The sequence below is a fragment of the Poecile atricapillus genome, chromosome W (genome assembly GCF_030490865.1).
Source record: "Poecile atricapillus isolate bPoeAtr1 chromosome W, bPoeAtr1.hap1, whole genome shotgun sequence".
Lineage (NCBI taxonomy): Eukaryota > Metazoa > Chordata > Aves > Passeriformes > Paridae > Poecile > Poecile atricapillus.
In genome coordinates, this window is record NC_081288.1 from 2,705,584 (window position 1) to 2,725,016 (window position 19,433).

Sequence of the window (19,433 nt, forward strand, 5' to 3'; positions counted from 1 at the left end):
GTGTGTGTTTGTACCATGCAGCATGTGGCATATTTTTGAAGTGGGAGTTTTACCAGTGGTTGACAGAACAAGGATTTAGTGCCAGTGTCTGAGGGGACATTTGATGTCTTTTTACTGCAGTAGCTGATGCAATTAAAAGTTTTCAGACATGGGAACCTCTTTTTATGTGACTTGAGTTTACTGGCAGTGTTTTACTCCTCTTCTTGCCAGCTTTAAGAATTTGAAGATAGAATTAATGGGAAATTTCAGGGTGCAGGTGCCATAAATACAATTCTTGCTAGCAGGAATGAATGGCCCTGCACAAAACAACCCCAAAAATCCCACCCTGTCCCTGAGAGCATTGTTCCTATGAGGTAATTCCAGGTTTTAGAGCAGCAAAAGGGATGTTTTTCTTGTAGCTGCCCAAATCAAAGATGTGGGAGCTTTTGAGAGTCACTTTTGTACTTTGGAGGGATAAAAAGAAGAAAAAATATCGATTATATCAAGTTCACGTGCAGTGCTCTCACACTTCATAAAATAAAATACAAAAATCCAAACTTAGAAGTATTTCCATATGTTATCAGACATCTGGGGAATCAATAGAGATGGAATTTATCCAGCTGGACCTGTTGCTGTGAGGAGTGAAGGAGACTTGGGAATTGTCATGGTTGTGTTTGTGGCTTTTTGGAAGAGCTACAATGTGGAATTCTTCTCTCAGTTGTGAGGTGTTTTCTGGACAGCACAAGAGTCTGTAACACAGAGTTTGAGGGTCTAAATTGTTGTGTCTTTGTAAATCTCAGAGTGCTTTGGGTTGGGAGGGACCTTAAAGCCCATCCAGTTCCACGAATGGGGCACCTCCCACCATCCCAGGGTGCTCCAAGCTCCATTCAACTTGGCCTTGGACATTCCAGGGGTGAATCCCATCCTAAAAGACAAATTCCAGGATGGATGCAGGTATTGGCTAGACCTTTCCTAACTCTGCACAGGGAAATGTTGAATTCACAGGTTTTCCTAAAAGAAATGGCCGTGGTAGGGGGTCAATGTGTGTGACACAAAGTGCATTCACAAAAATAACTGGAAATCTGTTCAGGCCGAGGAGGGAAAAGGTGGAAAATCTGGAGAAAGGCAGAAAGGTGTGCAGCACAGTGGAACACTTGGAATGGCAGGAAAAATAAAGGTTACAGTGGGAAAAAAGTTCTCTGTAGGACAGAGCATCCCCCAAATACCTGAAATGCAGAATAACAGCTCTGGCTTCAGCGATGGCGCTGCGGGAGGGAGATGGGAACGGGAATCAACAGAAACCATGAGGAATGCAGGGAAAAGGAGCTCAGGAAAGAGTGGGAATCATCTTCAGAGGTCACAAATCACAGATACAAATTAGGAAGGTTTGTAGGAGTCTGTGTTTGAATTATTTGGCATCGTGTGTCATCCAGCCTGTAGGAATTTTGTGGGTTTTGCCTTATTGAGAGCAATGCAGTGACTTTTTAAACTTCCAGATCAAATTATTTGGTGCTGATAATTCCACTGGGTCATGCTTTCATTTTCCTAGGTCCTGGAATTTGTCTGAGCAGGTTTTTAGGGAGAGCCCACCCGCTTTAGCTGTGGCTGCTTTTCCTTCAGGAGGCAGTTCCTGAGCTCAGTGACTCTGCTGGGATCCACTCTTGGAAGAGCACTGAAGAATTCTCACATTACTTTGATTTAAACATGCTCAGGGCTCGTTGCCTTTCTTACTCCACTAAATTAATTGGAGCAGAGGTCTCCATCTAATCTGAGTGTTAAATGCAGTTTTCTTGGATTCAGCAAATCCAAACAAATACCTACATTGTTTTTTCATCAGGGATTTTTTATATCCTCTGCATTTTCATTGTAGCAGTGCTGATACCTCCTCACTGCTCTCACCTGGCGTTCAAAGCAGCTGCCAAAAACCATCTTTGAAGTTTTTTACTTCTTCACCATCACCAAAACCTGTTATTGATATGTAGAATTTTACAGTTTGGCTTTTGTTGTAACAGCATCAGTTCTCACTCAGTTGGTATCAGATTTTCTGCCTTTTCTTGTGGCTGTTTTCATTTAGATCATGAAGTTCGCACAGTGACACCAAAATTCAGATTATTTGTGGCAGCAACATTCCAAGAAGTTCATTGCTCTGTCCAAATGCAAATATTAAAGTGGTTTTGAATATCAAACTCATCCTATTTGGATACTTCAGCTCATAATTCCACAAAATGAGAATTGGATAGGATTGATCAAACTGGCTCCTGAGGAAAGTTCCCACAAATGCCAGCTCAAAAAACCATGGACAAAACTTTTTAAAGCAGTGAGAGAAACAGCAACAAGCCCGTGCTATGACACTGTTGCCAGGGCTGTTGGATTGAAAGAGACAGAATATTTTAGAATTTCTTTCAGGAACTTTATTTGTGGTCTCTTTCGGGCTGGCGTGTGAGCGTTATTTGTGCTTTTCAAAAAATGGAAATCTTGCACTCATTATGGCCCGAGGCAGCCAATCTCAGGCAGCAGTGATGGGGGAGATCTAATAAACAGAGCTAAACCCAGCTATTTTCCATTGATTTGAAAGAAGACAGAGCTAATCTGTGATTCTTTCTGTTGGGCTGCTGCCACAAGATGAATTTCACCTCCAGCTGCAGAGCAGATTGCACATCTACAAGCCAAAAGAGATTTTCACCCTGATAGCAGATCCGAGTTTCCATATTTATGGAGTTGTTCCCACTGCAAGGGGCCTTGGGAGGTCCAAGCACCTGCCTGGAGCAGATTTCTGAGGGCTTGGACAGAGGGGGATTTTTGGGGACCTCCAAGGCTGGAGATACCACAACCCCTATAATCCCTGTCCCTTAACTGCCCTTACAGGGAAGTACTTATTTGACCATTTTCATGGGGTCTCTGCCTCCAAAAGCTGGCCAAAAAGAGTTGGAAAGGAGTGGTGGTTAAAGGGATTTCCCCAGATTTTCTCTGACTTTGAGATTTCCTCTTAAAATCGTGGCTGCTGTAGATGCTGGAAGGGCTGTCCTGGACTCAGGGCTGGAGTTTTGCCAAAACCCCTTCATGGATGACCTCAAATTGTTTTCCTTTGACTCTCCAGCACCTCAGGACTTTGTGGAAATCATCCATGTGGGATGAGCTGAGCTGTGCAGGAATGGAATGGGAGATTTAGGCTGAGCTGACTTTGTGCTGCTGCAGCAAAGCCGAGTGTTTGGAAATGCCACGTGCAGCATGGACAGCTCTGTACCTTGGGATAAAACACTGGGATATCCCTGGGAGTCACAGCCATTCCTGGATGGGACCCTGGGCAACCTGGGCTAGCTGGAAGTGTCCCTGCCCATGGCAGGGGATTGGAACTGGATGATCTTGAAGGTCCCTTCCATCCCAAACCATTCCAGGATTTTGGGATTCGTGCTGATCCTGGTTTGCTTTGAGCTGGTGTGATTTCCTCTGGTGAGGTTTTTGCTTTGCATAAGTGGCCCATTAGACCAGTATCTAAGAATTAATTCCATGAGAGCAACCAGCAACAGGAATTAAAAATCCTCATTCCTGCCACCAACAGAAGGGAATTCCCAACTTAGATTTCTTGGACATCACCCCTGGCAGCAGCAATTCCCATTCCCATGTCCTCAAAGATGTACCACCTTCATTTTGGGGGGAAAAGCCCCCTTTAGGACATGGAGAAATAACCCCATTGGGAAAACATAATTCCAACCATGGAATAGTGACAGGGCTGAGCTGAGAAGGGAAATTGTAAATGGGAATGATTTAAATGAGGCTTCTTGTCATCAGGAGGGGCCATAAATACACTTGTGCATTTTCAGGTGCATCTCTAAGCCTGAGCACATTTGTATTAACACCACTACTACAATTACATGCAGATTAGCTGCTTGGCTGAATAGCTGTAAGAACTTGGAATAGATTTGTCCTTTTCACAAAGGTTTTCATTTTCTTTGGCAGCTCTGAGTGTTAACAAATTAGAGATCGATGTTCTAGCAGGGCAGAAAAGTGAAGTGAGGCATGGCTGGGGAGAAACTTCAGAGCCATTAATAGTTGCAGTTAAAGGCATTAGTTAGTGATGCCTGAAAAACTGAGTTTTAATTCAAAAGAAAAGGTCAAAAATCGCTCTCTTTCCCCCCATTTTTTGCTGATAACTGAGTTAAATATTTTACCCTGCTTGCTGCATTCTGAATATCTTTGACATCTTTGAATATCACTGCAATCCTTGACAAGCACCCATCATGGAATCAAGCAAACACTGATGGGAAGTGAATTTCCTTCCTGCAGGATGTTTGCCAGGCAGAGCACATGTTGCTCCTTTGTTTTCATGGATTGGTTTGGGACCATAAACCTCATCTCATTCCATAGGCAGGGACACTTTCCAGGTTTTTGTTTGGGTGGGTCTGTGGCATTTGCAACGCCTTTGGATACTTTTTGGGTTTTATGTCTCTGCAGGAACAGGTACTGGGTGGTTTTGGGTGTCCCAAATCCTCCCTGCAGTCTGTAACAGTTCAGACATCTCTTCTGTCCCAGGGTCAGCCTGGTCCTGACCCAGCTTCTTCCAGGACACAACGGAGAAAGGAAGTTTTCTAAAGGCAGAAGAGAGGGAATTGCACTTGAATTTGAACTTGGGAGCTCTAGGCAAGCACCACCAAAATCCTGATAATTGCCTTAGTCTCAGCTTCCTTACCTGGGTGTCCTCTGTAGGCTCAGTCCAGGATCCCAGGTTGCTTCCTTTGCTTCTTTTATTTTTATTTTTTGTTTCTGTGGGGCTTTTCTTTCAGTTTGAATTCTCTTTCCCTGGCTTGTAACCACTTCTCCCACTTAGTGCACATAAAACAGTTCTCCTCTGCTGTGAAAGCTCATCCCCTGCTCTGTCCATTCATCTTTAGTCCCTGAGTTCTCCTGAATTGTGCTGGAAGGGATTTGTTGGGTCCTTCTCCAAAGGCACTGTAGTTCAGGATTGAAAAACTGGTTTGCTTTGGGCAGCGACCATTTTTTTGTGGAAAGATGCTCCATTTGGATAGATTTCATAAAAACCTGATTTTCAGCCCTGTGGTAGATCCAGAGAACTTTCCCCCTGTGAGGGACAGTCAGTCCCCTCATTAAAAAGGAGCTGATAATGGGATTTAAATCAAGAGTAGAAGTCTTAAGTGTTATGGAGGATCTCTGAATGTGGATTTGGACATCCTTAGTTTCATCTCTGCAATAAAAACTGCACCAATTGACTGACTAGAGCAGCTGGATCAAATGAGAGCAGTCAGAACTTGTATAAAGAATAACTTATCTAAAAATTCAAGCACAGGCTTGATCTGCTGACATTTCAGAAGAAATTCCCTCATCCATAGATCATTTGGAGGCAGAATGAAGATGCAGTGTTACTTGGGAAGCTGTCTGATGTTAAATGCTCGGTTTTCCATAGCTTATTAAAATCAATTCAGGGACAAATAGAGACTTTAAATTCAAATGAAAATGCCATTGGAATGGTCATATTTATAAATCTATAATTTAATGTAATTTGGAACTGCTGTAGAGGCACAGAACAGCTGATGGTTTTATTCTTTTTTTTCATTCTCTTTTCTTCCCTAATTCCTTCTCTCCTCACTCACTTGGTGGCAGTTCCAAGGATGAACCATGACAGGATTTTTTTAAAGTTTATTTCTTCTAATCTTGCTTTTTTCTCTGTAGTCCAGAGGAGGCCCCAGAGCTGGAGCCCCCCTGCTCTGGAGCCAGGCTGGGAGAGCTGGGAATGTTCTCCTGGAGAGGAGAAGGATGCAGGGAGAGCTTCCAGAACATTCCAGGGCCTGGAGGGGCTCCAGGAGAGCTGGAGAGGGACTGGGGACAAGGCCTGGAGGGACAGGACACAGGGAATGGCTTCCACTGCCAGAGGGCAGGGATGGATGGGATCTGGGGAAGGAATTCCTGGCTGGGATGGAATTCCCAGAGCAGCCCCTGGATCCCTGGAATGTCCAAGTCTAAGGATGGGACTTGGAGCAACCTGGTCAGTCTTGAGCCTGGACTAAAATAAGTGAAACAATTTCCTTGTGGCTTTGGAAATCTCTTTTAAGGCCGTTCAGATCTCGGGCTCTGTGTCAACAGGATGATTAAAACAAAATGCTCCCTATTATCCACAAATGGCTTCGTTAAAGATCCTGAGATGAAATGGCCACAAGTACAATTAAGGGAGAAAAGAAGCTTAACTGCAGCAGAAATGGATTAAAAAGAGGCACAGAAAACTTCCCAATTTGCCATTCAGGGAACAGGATAATCTTTGCCTGCCGGTGCTTTGAGTCTTTCCGTGGGGGAGGATGAGAAGGAGAGAGAAGTCTTTAAATTAAAAATTCTCCCCTGATTCTCAAAGGTGCCAAACAGCCCAAGCCCTTGGTTCCTTTGGTGGGTGGAGCAGGTGCTGAGCTGAGCTGGAGTCAAGCTGGGCTCGTTTTTGTCTTTCCCAGCACTAACTTGAAGCAAAGGGCAGATTTGTCTCTTTTGTATGCAAGTCAAAAGTCTTTTTTTTTCCTTTGTCAAATCAACTGTTAACTACGTAACTATTAAATTTAATTAAAAAAAAAAAAATTTAAACAGATTTCATGAATGTTACTGTCATAATGAATCTCTTCAGGGCTTTAAGGGTTTAAAAGCAAGAATTCAATGCCAAAATCAGTCGTGGTCTGTCTGCAGTAAAAACAGTTTCACCACATTTGTAATAAAGTCGTGCATATAGGTGAGGTATCTCTGGTGAAATTAAATGAGGGATCTCAAGTTCTCCTGGTTCTTTTGATAATCTTCTGTCAGCTTGGATGACACAGGAGCTCTCAGAACTTTCCCTGCTTGCAAATCTGAAGGTTTTCAGCCCAGAGTGAAAGGTGCACTCGTGCTTTGAGCTCCCCCATGCAGACAAAACTGTGACCTTCTGAGGGGCTCCAGGCATTTATTTTCTTACACAGACCTTTGAAATCAGAGCTGTTGAGAGAAATAATTCTCCCCTTATTCCTCCAGCTTTAAGAAGCTTCTGCTCCCACTTTCTCTCAGGGAAAATTAATTCGGTGGCAGATGTGGTGAAAACACTTTCACCCGTGGCCAGATCTCATTTTTCTCTTCCTGACTTCTGGCCTTATTTATATTTTCTGTGGCTCTGTGTACGTATCAGGGCAAATTGGATGGATTTAGAATTAAAATTGAAGTTCTCTTTAACTTCTCGTTCAGCCTCTGTTTCTCTCAGTTCACTTTGAGGGTGGCTTTGCAAAAGGCACCACTTGCTACTCAATTTTACTGCAGTATCTTCATTATCTTTGGGCCAAAACCGCTGGATTTGGGTTTGAAGGGGACTTTAAACTTACCCAGTGCCACCCCTGCCATGGCAGGGACACCTCCCACTATCCCAGGGTGCTCCAAGCCCCGTCCAACCTGGCCTTGGATGCTTCCAGGGATGAGGATGATAAATGTCTGCTTTTATCTGGAGATGAGGAAATGATGTTACAGCAGCATTTTTTATCTGTTTTTAGGGAAATGACCACTGCACTTTTATCTGAAGGATTAGGGAGGGCTTGGAAAACGAAACTTCATCTCTGGGTTATGGGGAGTTTATCTCTAAAAGAGAATCTGAGTGAATTTCAGTAGTAGACCTGAGCCAACAAACAGCACACTTCATCTAAGATAACAAATGATTTCTTGATAGCTTGTAGGATTAAAACTTCTGGGCATACAGAGCAGCTCAGTTGATCACTTGAACTGCAATTAAAAAGCAGAACAAGTACACCCTGAATATTGTTTTTATGTCAGAAATGCTCCTTCATGCTTGAAAATGAGAAAAAATTGCAATCGATCCTTACAACTGTTGTGTTCATCTTTATTGACCAGGCCAAAGAAAGATAAATGGCAGCCTAAATAAGATTCTAGTCCATGTTGGCCTGGGAGGGGACAGGGGGTGATGGAGAACCATTCATCATCTCGGCCCTGCTCCGGCCACGCTCACCCTGCCGCCCATCACGGGCCCATCCCATCCCATCCCATCCCATCCCATCCCATCCCATCCCATCCCACCCCACCCCATCCTCCTGGGCCTGGCTGGGATGGGGCAGCTGGGATTGCTGGATGCCAGGGGCTCGCTGGTGTGAGGAGAATTTCACTTCCCTTTGCTCACGGATGATTTATGAAGAAATAAACGAGCTCTGGTGGCGCGCGTGGGAAGCGGGGCCGTGGCGCGAGTGAGCGATGAGGTTTGGGGCTGGCAGTGGGGACTGCAGCAGAGCTCTCTGCTCCTCCTGAGCCAGGCCTGACCTTTGTCTGCAGCGCCTCTCACCCAATTTGTTTTCATTTGGGAGAAAATATTAGCCCTGCAATACAATTTTACCCCTGTCTGGAGCTGCCATTTTATTCACTGATTTCGGTACATTTCAAGATTATCGTTCTCAAGGAAGAAGCTCGGAAGATGAAATCTTTAAGTGGGAGGGAAAAATGTTTTTCTTTGCAATTTTTTTGTAGTTGGTGCTTACCTCTTTTGGAATTTCAGGAGTGAGACCTGCACTGCTCATAAAATGCTAAATATTCCACAGGACATGTTTACTCACCCAGTGACCACAGACCTGTGTCATCTGTGACTTTTATGGAAGAGTGATCTCTCCACTTAAAGCCTTTTCCATTTTTTTTCCCCCCTAAAAATGTTTTTTGTCATATTGCTTTTCCATACATCAACGTCTTAAGCTAAACTGCTTTATTTTATCCAAAATTAAAATTGGAATGGTGCTTCCCATGGACAGGATCGTGGCATCCATGTGTGTTGTGGAATCATGGAATGGTTTGGGTGGGAAGGGACCTTAAAGGACATCCAGGGCCACCCCATCCATGGGCAGGGACACCTCCCACTGTCCCAGGCTGCTCCAAGCCCCAGTGTCCAGCCTGGCCTTGGACATTCCAGGGATCCAGGGGCTGCTCTGGGAATTCCAGCCCAGCCAGGAATTCCTTCCCCAGATCCCATCCATCCCTGCCCTCTGGCAGTGGGAGCCATTCCCTGTGTCCCCAGTCCCTCTCCAGCTCTCCTGGAGCCCCTTTAGGGGCTCTGAGCTCTTCCAGAACCTTCTGTTCTCCAGGATGAACATTCCCAGCTCTCCCTCAGCCTGACACAAGTTAAATATTTGAAAGATGCCAAATCAATATTGAGGCATCAATAACTCCAAAGCACGGGATAAAGTCCCAGGTTGTTAAAATGAGGATTCAGCTGGTTTTGATGTAATCACACAGTGTGGGCTTGTCAGGATTTTGTTGCCATGTTAACATCACTCCCTGGGACGCCGATGACTCAAAGCTACACCAGAGTTCTTGCAAGTGGCAGCACAACGTTTTTACCTCTCCACTCTCTGTTTCCACCAGCATTCAGATGAAAATGGTTTCAGAGAAGTTTTGAGCTGCTTAAACTTTGCTTTCTCCCTCCAGCTGGGCAGCCAGGTGCCTTGGTTATTACAGCAGAGGTCCAGCTGTGCCGAGGCTATAAAAACCTCCTGAAAAATGCCACCTCTCTGTTATTGAGACATGAAGCAAAACAACATTCCAGCCATTTATCTCAGGCTGTAGGATCACTGAATTCTTTAGGCTGGAAAAGACCTTTAAGATTATGAAATCCAACCATTCCCAGCACTGCCAAGGTCACCACTGAGCCACATCCCCAAGTGCCACCTCCCCAAGTGCCACCTCCCCAAGTGCCACCTCCACATGGCTTTAAACCCCTCCAGGGACGGGGACTCCACCCCTGCAGCTGCTCCAATGCCTCACCACCCTTTCCATGAAGGAATTTTCCCAAATTGAAGCTGAGGCTCCCCTGGCACAGCATTTTCACACCTAAAAATCTTCTGTTGCTTGGTGAGCATCTCTCACCTGTACTTTGGAAATAAATGGTTTTGTAGAACTGAGTCAAAGCCATCCCTGGGTTTAGGGGAGATGAAAATCTGTTGTGAAGCCACCTGGCTTTAAAAATTAAAATTAGCAACTGATTGAAGCAACCTGGGAGTTTGGAATATTCCAGGAACTCCTTAGAGAGGCGTTCTCGAGGCACAGAGCAAAAAGGGAAAGTCGAGCCATCGTTAATTTATTGTGGGACTTTGAAGCTTGGCTCGAGTGTCGCCTGTGAGGAGCAGGGAGATGTGTGTGAGGAACACAAACAGGGCACTGCAGAGAAATCAAGAATCAGTATTTTGGTTTTGATTACTAATGAAGAAGTTGCAAAGACTCCAGGAACATCTTGTGCTAAATATGGGATTTTTGCCTCGTGTCCCTTTAGAGTTTCTTCCCCAAGAGCCATTTGTTTTGCAGAACCAAGGCACACTTACAAAAAAAATATTAAAAAATAACAAAAAAAAAGTGCTTTCTGAAACTTTGTCCTTTTGTAGTTAGGTTTTGAGGGGTTTTTGAAACAACTTAAATCCAAAATCAGTTTTATTGTCTAGATATTAGCATACCTGTGGCCAATACTAACCGACATCTGTATTTATTCTGTTTTTTTTCCAGAGTGCCCAGTTCTACAAAGTCACCACTGAGCAATACCAAAAAGCTGCTGATGAAGTCTCATCTCGGTTCAAGTGAGTCCCTTCTCCTGTTTATTTCCTGGCAGCTGGATGAGTTCTTAGCACATTAAAATGCACAATAATTCCCTTTTCCCCCCCTCACAGATCCTATCAGTCCCTCTGGTTCCTTAAAGGAGGGAATTTGGGAGAATTTGGAGGCCAATGTATAGGAACCAAAAGCTGCAGAGAAATGGGATGCACACTTTGTATACATTCATTAATTTATAGTTGATAAGAAGTGTGAAATATCCTAAAAATAGATTCCCTTTCTCTGATGGAGCACCAAAAATGGGATTCCAGCTTTGCATCACAATCACAGCACGGGGAGGATTTAAATGAGGAATTTCACTTTGCCCTCAACAGTGAAGGTCAAATTAAATAATTTTTATTAGTCCTGAAGAAAGTGAAGTGAAGATCTGGTAATTGATGGATCAAAATGACAGTGACCCTTAGCCTTGGACCTTCCCTTTGGGCTGCCCTCATCCCTCAGGCTCGAGGTTCCATTTATCATTTTAGTGAGGACACAGAACTTTTTACAGCCTCAATTCTCTCCTCTAACCAAGAAATGCTGCAGAAAATGAATTATTCTGCCACGATTTTTGTAGATCTGTGGAGGGATTTTCTTCTGCTTTGTGTTTTGTTTTGATTTTTGATGAGCAGGAAGAGAAAAGTCCTTTCTGAGCTGCTGATAATGATACAAATAAAATTTTAAAGTCTAAGAAAAACTCATTTTATCTCTTAACAGCATGAATGGTTGAATGTTCTCTGGTGTATATATAAAAATTTTGTAGTGTTTAATGGTGCAGAGTATATTGAGCACTAAATTAATCTGTCCCTTAAACAAGAGGGACAGGATGACCATTGATCAAAGTCTGGTTTAAACATAATTTGGAGGGTTTTCCATCATGTCTGGAAATCCAGGAAGGCTGGGATAAAATTCCCACCTGGGTGTCTCTTTCCCCTGTTCCAGTGGGATATTTTCAGCTTCCCAAATGAAATGATTGCCTCATTTCACATGCATTATTCCAGAAGAAGGTTTTGTTGGGATTGGAAGTTTTGCTGAAGAGCTCTGGGTGGGTTTAGTGGGCAGAGGTGGGAGATGGGTTTGGGATTGGGTTTTTCCTCCTGATACAGAAAAGATTTCCTGAGTAAATCAAATACTTTGGGTTCCTTTTTGTGTACAAAAGGAGCTGAGGGATAGAGAAGGTGCCATTCCTGAGCATCAATGAAATTTAAGGGAACCATTTTATAGGATGCAGAAATCAAGAAATATTTGCTGAGGAGGATTTGTACAGGGAATCACATTCCTAATCCTTAATTTTCTAGAAACTAAAGGTGTGAGTTGAAATCATCCATTTGACTGGTCTGTAATAGCAGTACTGCAATTACTGTGCTGCTTTTGCATTTGAAACCAAATTTCCTAAAAATTACTTGGAATTTTTAAATCAGTGGATCCACTATTGGTCCATTGCCTTCCAAGAAAACAAAAGGAAAAAAAAAAAAACAACCCAGGAAATAAAAAGGTGCCTGAAATATGCACATAAATTGTGGCAGATTTGATGAAGTGCCTGAAATACCAATATTACTTTACAATGTAAAGGTTTTTCCTTACATCAAATCCTTTTAAACACCGTGTCTTTTTTATTGAAGGTTTCAATGCAGGAGATGTTATTTTATCACTGCCTCTTTTATGGAACTTGATGGATAAATGAGGGATGATTTAGTGAGACCCAAAGATGCTCTTTCGGTGTCACGGGCGCTTCTCATGTGCAGTTTAATTGCACGTGAGGATTGAGAGGACAGAGGCTCCAGTGGTGTTTAAAGAGTTGTTTAATTGGCTGTAAAAGAAGAATTAAATAAGGTTGAGCTGCTAAATTTTGTTAATGCATAAAGCCATGTGCTGCCTGTGATTGCAGGTTCCAAGTGGAAGATTAATGGATCTAATTGTGGTGTTATTAGCAAATAGTCTGACTTTATTTTAGGCATGTCTAGAATTAGGTACCCAGTTTTAGTGATATAACTTGAATTTCTTCCACTTTTTAAGCTGCAACATTTCCAAGAGCAAGAAGTGGACGGTGTTGTTACATATTAAATATTTCCTGGATTTTCCTTCCTCCATTTAATCCCTGAAATTACATCAGTCATGGCTTCATCAGTCTTTAGGGATAATTAAACCGCATTAAAAGGGGAAAAATACAAATATCCCACATGGGTTTGGATCAGAGACCTGGCAAGTCTTGTGTCTGCAGTTCCTGTTGTTGCCTGCATTAACCTGATATTCCAAATGTCCATGAGGAATGTTTTATCTCCACGAAGGCCCTGATTCACATTGATCAAATTGGGAATTATCAAATGCTTCATCTCTTTATGAGCCTAATTCCCATTGATCAAATCCTAAACGAGCAGGTTCAGGCAGTTCCTGCACTCCCCAAATCACATTAAAACAACATTACAGGGCCATGCTGCCCCTCCTAAAGCTGGAATTATCTTCCCACAGTTACATTATAACCCCAATTATTCCATTATGAAGATGGCTCTGTTATAATGAGGAGTTTACACAAGAAGAGAAGAATGCAACGTTATAGGAAGAACCAGGCTTTGGGCAAGGATTTGAACTTTTCCTAATCAAATTCTCCCTTTGTTTTGTGGGTTTTTTCCCTTAATTTGGAGGGCTGGGGGTGGGAAATTCGGCAGCTGCGGTGGTGACATTTTATTCCCCCGTGGTGTCTCGAGCTAAGTGACATCTTCATTATTCATTTAAGAAGCAGAGAGGGTAAAGGCAGCCTAAAATAATTGTTTTTTATCTTTGGTGGGTTTTGATTTCTGGTGGTATATTTAGAATTCATAGCTGTGCATTAGTGCTTTTTCCTAAATATTCTGCCATTCCTCTCCTGCTCTGCTGCTCTTGTGGAAAACATGGAATCGCTTCTTGCTGCTTGGATTATTTTTGGGAAAATCTTCATTCCAAGCCATCCAGGCTGATGGGAACCCTAAATCCTCCTGGGGGATTGTCTGATCAGTTTGGGGTGAGGTTCCCCCAGTAATGGAATTAATTCCCCAAAGTTTGCTTGGACAGTGCCAGCTGTAATCCAGAGGATCCTCTGTATCCTTTTTTTGGGAAGTTTTGGGTGTTCATTCTGAATCACAGATTTTAGGTGGCTTTATCCCTTTATTATGAATCTTTTGGCTGTGACTCTCCATCAATTCCCATAGAATGAATGGGAATAAATGACAATTTAATATCATATCTTCCTTTAATTAGGATTTCTCTATCACAATGCCTGGGTCGTTAATTTTTACTGGAAATAAAATTTAAGGCATTGATATCATCATGAAATCACAGAGTGGTTTGGGCTGGAAAGGACCTTAAGGATCATCCAGTTCCACCCCCTGCCATGGACACCTCCCCCATGAAGTTCTGTTTGATGTTCAGCTGTGAATATTTGAAATATTCTCAGTATTTCCTGATGCTGCTGTGAGCCGAGAAGGAGCATAATGAAAGCACAGTAAATTAATAACAGCAGCACTTGGATATTCAGATATAATTGTCTCACAAAGCAGTGGTGCCAATTCTCTGGACACTGAGGGGGAAAAAAAAACAGGGTGGAGAGAAAATCAGCTTTTTATTGATGACTTTGGACTGAGTCCAGGGACGTGTGGCTTTATTTCCCCATCACCCTTCTGATGTTGGGGCACATATGGTGACTTTTGAAGGGCTCTTGCACTGCCTGTAAATTAGGAATATCGATAGTTTCTTAATGCAAATATCTTCAGTCACCATTGTGCTGCACTCACATGCCTCAGTAACGTGGAAACCTGTGCTGCAAACAGCCAAGCTAAGAATTTGTGCTTTATTTCTCCTTGTGCAGACCCAAACTTGCAGTTTGTAGCAGCTCCTGTTGTACCTTAAATAACATCATTGATTCCCAAAATGGTTTGGGTGGAAGGGACCTTAAAGCTCATCCCATTCCAACCCTGCCATGGGACACCTTCCCTAGACCAAGCTTCTCCAGCCCATCCAACCTGGCCCTGAATTAAAAGCAGCTGCTTTTGAAACCTAATTTAAAACTACAAATGACCAGTTGTTTATGAAATACCACACACTGTTTTTTCAATAACAGAAAATAGGGAAGCTACAAAAAAAAAATCCTGCAGGCTTTGTGCCTTTAGTTAAGCTTTTTTTTCTTAGCCAAGGGCAGTGAGCTCTGCACAGAAAGCTCCTGAATTAATGTTTTCTCTTACAAATACAGCAAATATAGGTGGTGCTTTGTCAGGACAGAATCATTGCAGGGTTGTTTGCTCTGATGATGCTGTTCCTGGTGGTATCCTTGATTTTTTTGTCACGTGTTCTGCCTGGGGATGATGGTCCCAAGTTACTCCTGACATCCTTAGAGAGGTGTGAGCTGTTTGTCAGTGATGCTGGGAATGAAAGAATTAAACACCATAACTCAGCTCAGCTTTTCTTAGCAACAGAGGTACCCAAAGATCTTATTTCTCTTTCTGTTCTTGCACCTCTTCACACACAGCTGTGCTGACACCAGCAGAGTTTCTAAAGGTGCTTCAAGCAGAGGTGTCTGATCTCAAACACATTTCACTGCACAGGCCAAGTGTGATTGGAGTTTCCAGCATGGAATTGATGCTGTCCCCCCTCTTAGCTTGAATCCAGTCTGGATTCTGCTTCAGGTGGGAGGAGACATCAGTAAAGAGACTTGAATAAATCTTTCCAGCCTCCTGTTGCCCATCCCAAACCCTGTTCCTTTTGAATAAACTCTTTTTTTTGCTCAGTTCTTTCAGTCAGGGTTTGCCCCTCTTGGATTCACCTGAGGGCTGCAGGAGCAGAGCTCACTCAGGAAATCTCTTGGACTTTCTCTGCTTTGTGAAAGGGATTGTGCTTTGACCCAAGGACCTTAAAATCATCAACCAGCTCCAGTTTAAAGAGGGGACTTGTGTGGGCAGCAGCTCCCCTGTCTCAGTTCTCTGCACCTATAAACAAATAAGAGAATCCTTATTCTGGATTAACTGGCCATTTCCCAGTTATCCTTTGGAATCTCAGAATTCCCTAAAGCCACTTTAAGTGTGTTTCCCTGTGATTGTCACTTCAGACATGACAGCTTTGGCTTTCCCTGCAGCCACACAGACACTGAACCTCGTTCCTTTGATCACTGCAGCCCATTGGGAGTGAGGGGTTTCAGCAGGGCTGGGTGAAACAGGAATTGTGCATTTGGAGCTGGGTACAAACTGGTGGAATATCCTTGTGTTTCCCTTTCACAGAGAATCTCTGCATGGGGATGTGTTTTCATTGAAACCTCTGGGCTCTGATGTGAAATTTAAATGTGCTTGTTTGGTCAGGAAGCAGGTCTGAAGCTCTAACTGTTTTTTGAGAGTTACATTAACTTTTAAAATGCATTATTCAAAATTTAAATAGCACATTAATAAAGAGGGCAAGTCAATTCTTTCCATGTTTGGCATAATCTTTTTTTTTCCCCTTTTCTAGAAATCATGGGTACATTTATTAAATCTCCCCTCAGGCTATCCCCAGCTTCTCCCACAGTGAGATCCTTTACTCTCTGTAATGGAGAAAGCAATCTTAAAATTAACGTTTGTAAAGCACCGAGTCAGGAATAGGACTTTTTATTTTATTTTATATTAATTGATACATAAAATAAAAGATTTTCTGGGAGGGGGGACAGGTAGAAGAAGAGAATTATTGTAGGATGTTTTGTGGGGGGATAGCTGTGTAGGATAGAGTGGGATAACTGTGTAGGATATTGTGGGATAGTTGTGTGGGAAAATTTGCCTATGGGAGAGGAGTTGGAACTGGATGATGTTGATGATCTTTCCCAAGCTGAACCACTCTGTGATTTCATGATCTGCAGGTCCTTTCCCCGTTCAGAAAATCCTTTTCCTGTTCAGGGTGGGTGTGTGGGGAAGAGAAACGTGTTCAGCCCCTGCTGCTTTTCTCCATTTGCTTACAGAGGAACACAGAGGAATTTTACAGAGTTGAAAGCAGAGAGTGAAGCTCTGCCCTCACACCTCGGTGGAACTGGTTGTGGTTTTTTGTGTTTTCTCTGGAGTGCTGGGAATCAGCCAGAGCAGATCCAGGAGCAGATCCAGGAGAATTCCTGGATGTCCTCCTTGGGGCCAGTCCCTGCCCTGGCTGCAGCTTTGGGAGCTGCTCCTGAGGAATGAGCGGCTCCTCCCGGTGTGTTTGGCATTCCAGGCTCTGCCAGGGCACATCTGGCTCCCTGCTCCCTCCCCAGCTTTATTCCAAACAAGGAATAAAGCCTCTTGTTTTAATGCCTTATCCTTTGTTGGGATTTCCTCCAAACACGAGTCGCTGATTTCCCAATTACAGCATTAAAGCTGGGAGGTTAAACCCCACAGCAGCTCCTTTTTATTATTAATTTGTTCTGTATTTCCTAATCTTTTGTGGCTGAGATTTGCAAATACCTTTTCTAAGGATGTTTTTAATGAGGCCAAGCCATCTGTAGGATCAAATCCTACAAATCTCTTTGGGAGCCTCCAGCACAGACCTCTCTTTGGGGAAGGGAGAATGTTTCCCAGAGCTGGTGTGGAGATTTTTTTAAGGGAAATTCACCTGTTCCTTGGTACAGGATGAAGAATGAATTACCATTTATCTCTGTTACCACATGATGTGTGGCTCCCCTCTTTTATTTTAATCTCCTTTCCAGTGGTGTTGGAAAATCAGGGTAAAAAATACACCACAGCCATTCTGCTTGGACTGCACCTGAGGGAAATCACAGTTTAAAGGCAAAGTACGCAGCAAATATTTGGGGAAATCATCTCAAATTTTGGCTTTTGTTGCAAAGGGCTGTCAGACTCAGAAAATGAGGTTTGTAAAATGAGTATTTAGGTTTCTTGTGAAATGGTTAAATTGTAGGATCACAGAATGGTTTGGGTGGGAAGGGACCTTAAAGGACATCCAGGGCCACCCCTGCCGTGAGCAGGGACATCTCCCACCATCCCAGGCTGCTCCAAGCCCCAATGTCCAGCCTGGCCTTGGACATTCCAGGGATCCAGGGGCTGCTCTGGGAATTCCAGCCCAGCCTGGAATTCCTTCCCCAGATCCCATCCATCCCTGCCCTCTGGCAGTGGAAGCCATTCCCTGTGTCCTGTCCCTCCAGGCCTTGTCCCCAGTCCCTCTCCAGCTCTCCTGGAGCCCCTTTGGGCCCTGGAAAATAGAAATGAAGACAAATCAGGTCCCCCTTCTCCTCCTTCAGGGGGTGTGGGTACCACTGCAATGAGTTTATTAATTCTGTCAGATTTTCAGTTCAGTCCTTGAATATAAAACCCCTCAGTCCCACAGATCTCTGCTAAAAGGAATGACTGAAATCCTGATAATTCCCCTTCCTGCTGCAGCTCCTTGAACACGACCCACATTTTCCTGGGGTCTCTATTTTGTGTGTGAAAATTCCCGTTGTAGCACAAGACACATTTTTCAATCTGGAAGGGGAATAATTTCATCCTGTATCGAAAGAAATGAGAAAAGCAGTTATTCCTTTCAAACTTCCCTTGCCACTTAACGTGGCTCCCACTTCCAAGCCATTTAGGAGCTCCATTAAGCCCCTGGGTTTGCTCCTGTGCATGCATTAGGAGCAGAGCTGGGGTAATATGGAACAGATTTGCTGTATCATGGACACATTTATGAAGATTGATAACAGCCAGGGCTCAATGTTAACTTTTATTTTCAAACAGGCTGCAGGAGAAACTGCCTGGTATTGCTTTGGGGTTTTGATTTATGAAAAGGTTGCTGCATGAAAAAGACATCCCATAAAGCAGCTCTGCTGGCAGGAGCATTATAAAATAGGGTTGTGAGTAGAGCAAACAATAACTAACTCTAATTATGTTCATTATTGTCTCTCTGAGCTCCCTGTACCTTTTGGGGGGGTTTTTGCACTTATTCCCTCCTCAGCTTTTAAGTGGATTCACCTTTCCCACTGAATGGGGTGAAGGTGAGAAAATCCTGCTGGTTTCTAGTGGCAGCACCCACAAAAGAGGCTTTTTTTGTTTGTATGGGATGAAAGAGGTCACTGAAATTATATCTGCTTGCACAAGTGATGCCAGGAGGAGGAGGAGGAGGAGGAGGAGGAAAGGTCTGTGGTAAAAAAATGCTGTTTCTCTTACAACTCCCATCACTGATGCATTTTCCCCTAAATTATGGCTGTTCTGTGAGGATTATTTCAGACTGTTGCACTTAAGCCCCTTCAAAACAAACCCAAAAATCCCAGTGTGATGGCAGTGATCGCCAGGTTTCAGAACTGTCTTCCTTCTCTCAGCCTGGCACCATCCTTTTTAACAAGATCAGCTGCAGAAAGCTGAATTCTTCACTCAGCAGCAATTAGCAGAAAACTTTAGTGAGAACCAATTGAAATCAAGGGGCACGACCTAACTGGGAAAAATGTGAGTGGTTAATCTAAAGTTTGTCAAACTTGAGCTGCTTGAACTTAAAAGCATCCCTTTACCAAACTACCTGGAGACCTTGCAAAAAGAAGCAGGAGCTTGAAAATCATCTGTGCTGAGGTTATAAAATGCAAGAATGACTTTCTTGGAGCAGAGGGAAGTTCTGTTAAATGAGCCAGTGTCTAATTAATGCTGCCAGCACACGGAGGGGGTGAGGAGAGACCTTTGAAAGGTCTTTGGGAGCTGGCACTGAGGTTTCCATCAGGACCCTCTGCCTCAAACCGCTCCCCTGGTGCCCTCACAGATCCAGGGAATGGTTTGGGTTGGAAGAGACATTCCAGACCATCCAGTGCCACTCCTGCTATGGCAGGGACACCTCCCACTGTCCCAGGCTGCTCCAAACCCCAGTGTCCAACCCAGCCTTGGACATTCCAGGGATCCAGGGGCAGCCACAGCTGCTCTGGGAATTCCAGCCCAGCC

General features: G+C 43.6%; 1 protein-coding gene across 3 annotated transcripts in view; it reads left to right on the top strand.

Annotated features, from left to right (window-relative positions):
* The window catches only part of LOC131591482 (MICOS complex subunit MIC19-like), a 124,221-nt gene that overhangs the window by 89,775 nt on the left and 15,013 nt on the right, over positions 1-19,433 (top strand). For all 3 annotated transcript variants that reach the window (XM_058862228.1, XM_058862229.1, XM_058862230.1), the window contains exon 6: positions 10,477-10,547. In XM_058862228.1, coding sequence (XP_058718211.1) covers positions 10,477-10,547 — 71 coding nt within the window. The remainder of the gene's footprint in view (positions 1-10,476; positions 10,548-19,433) is intronic.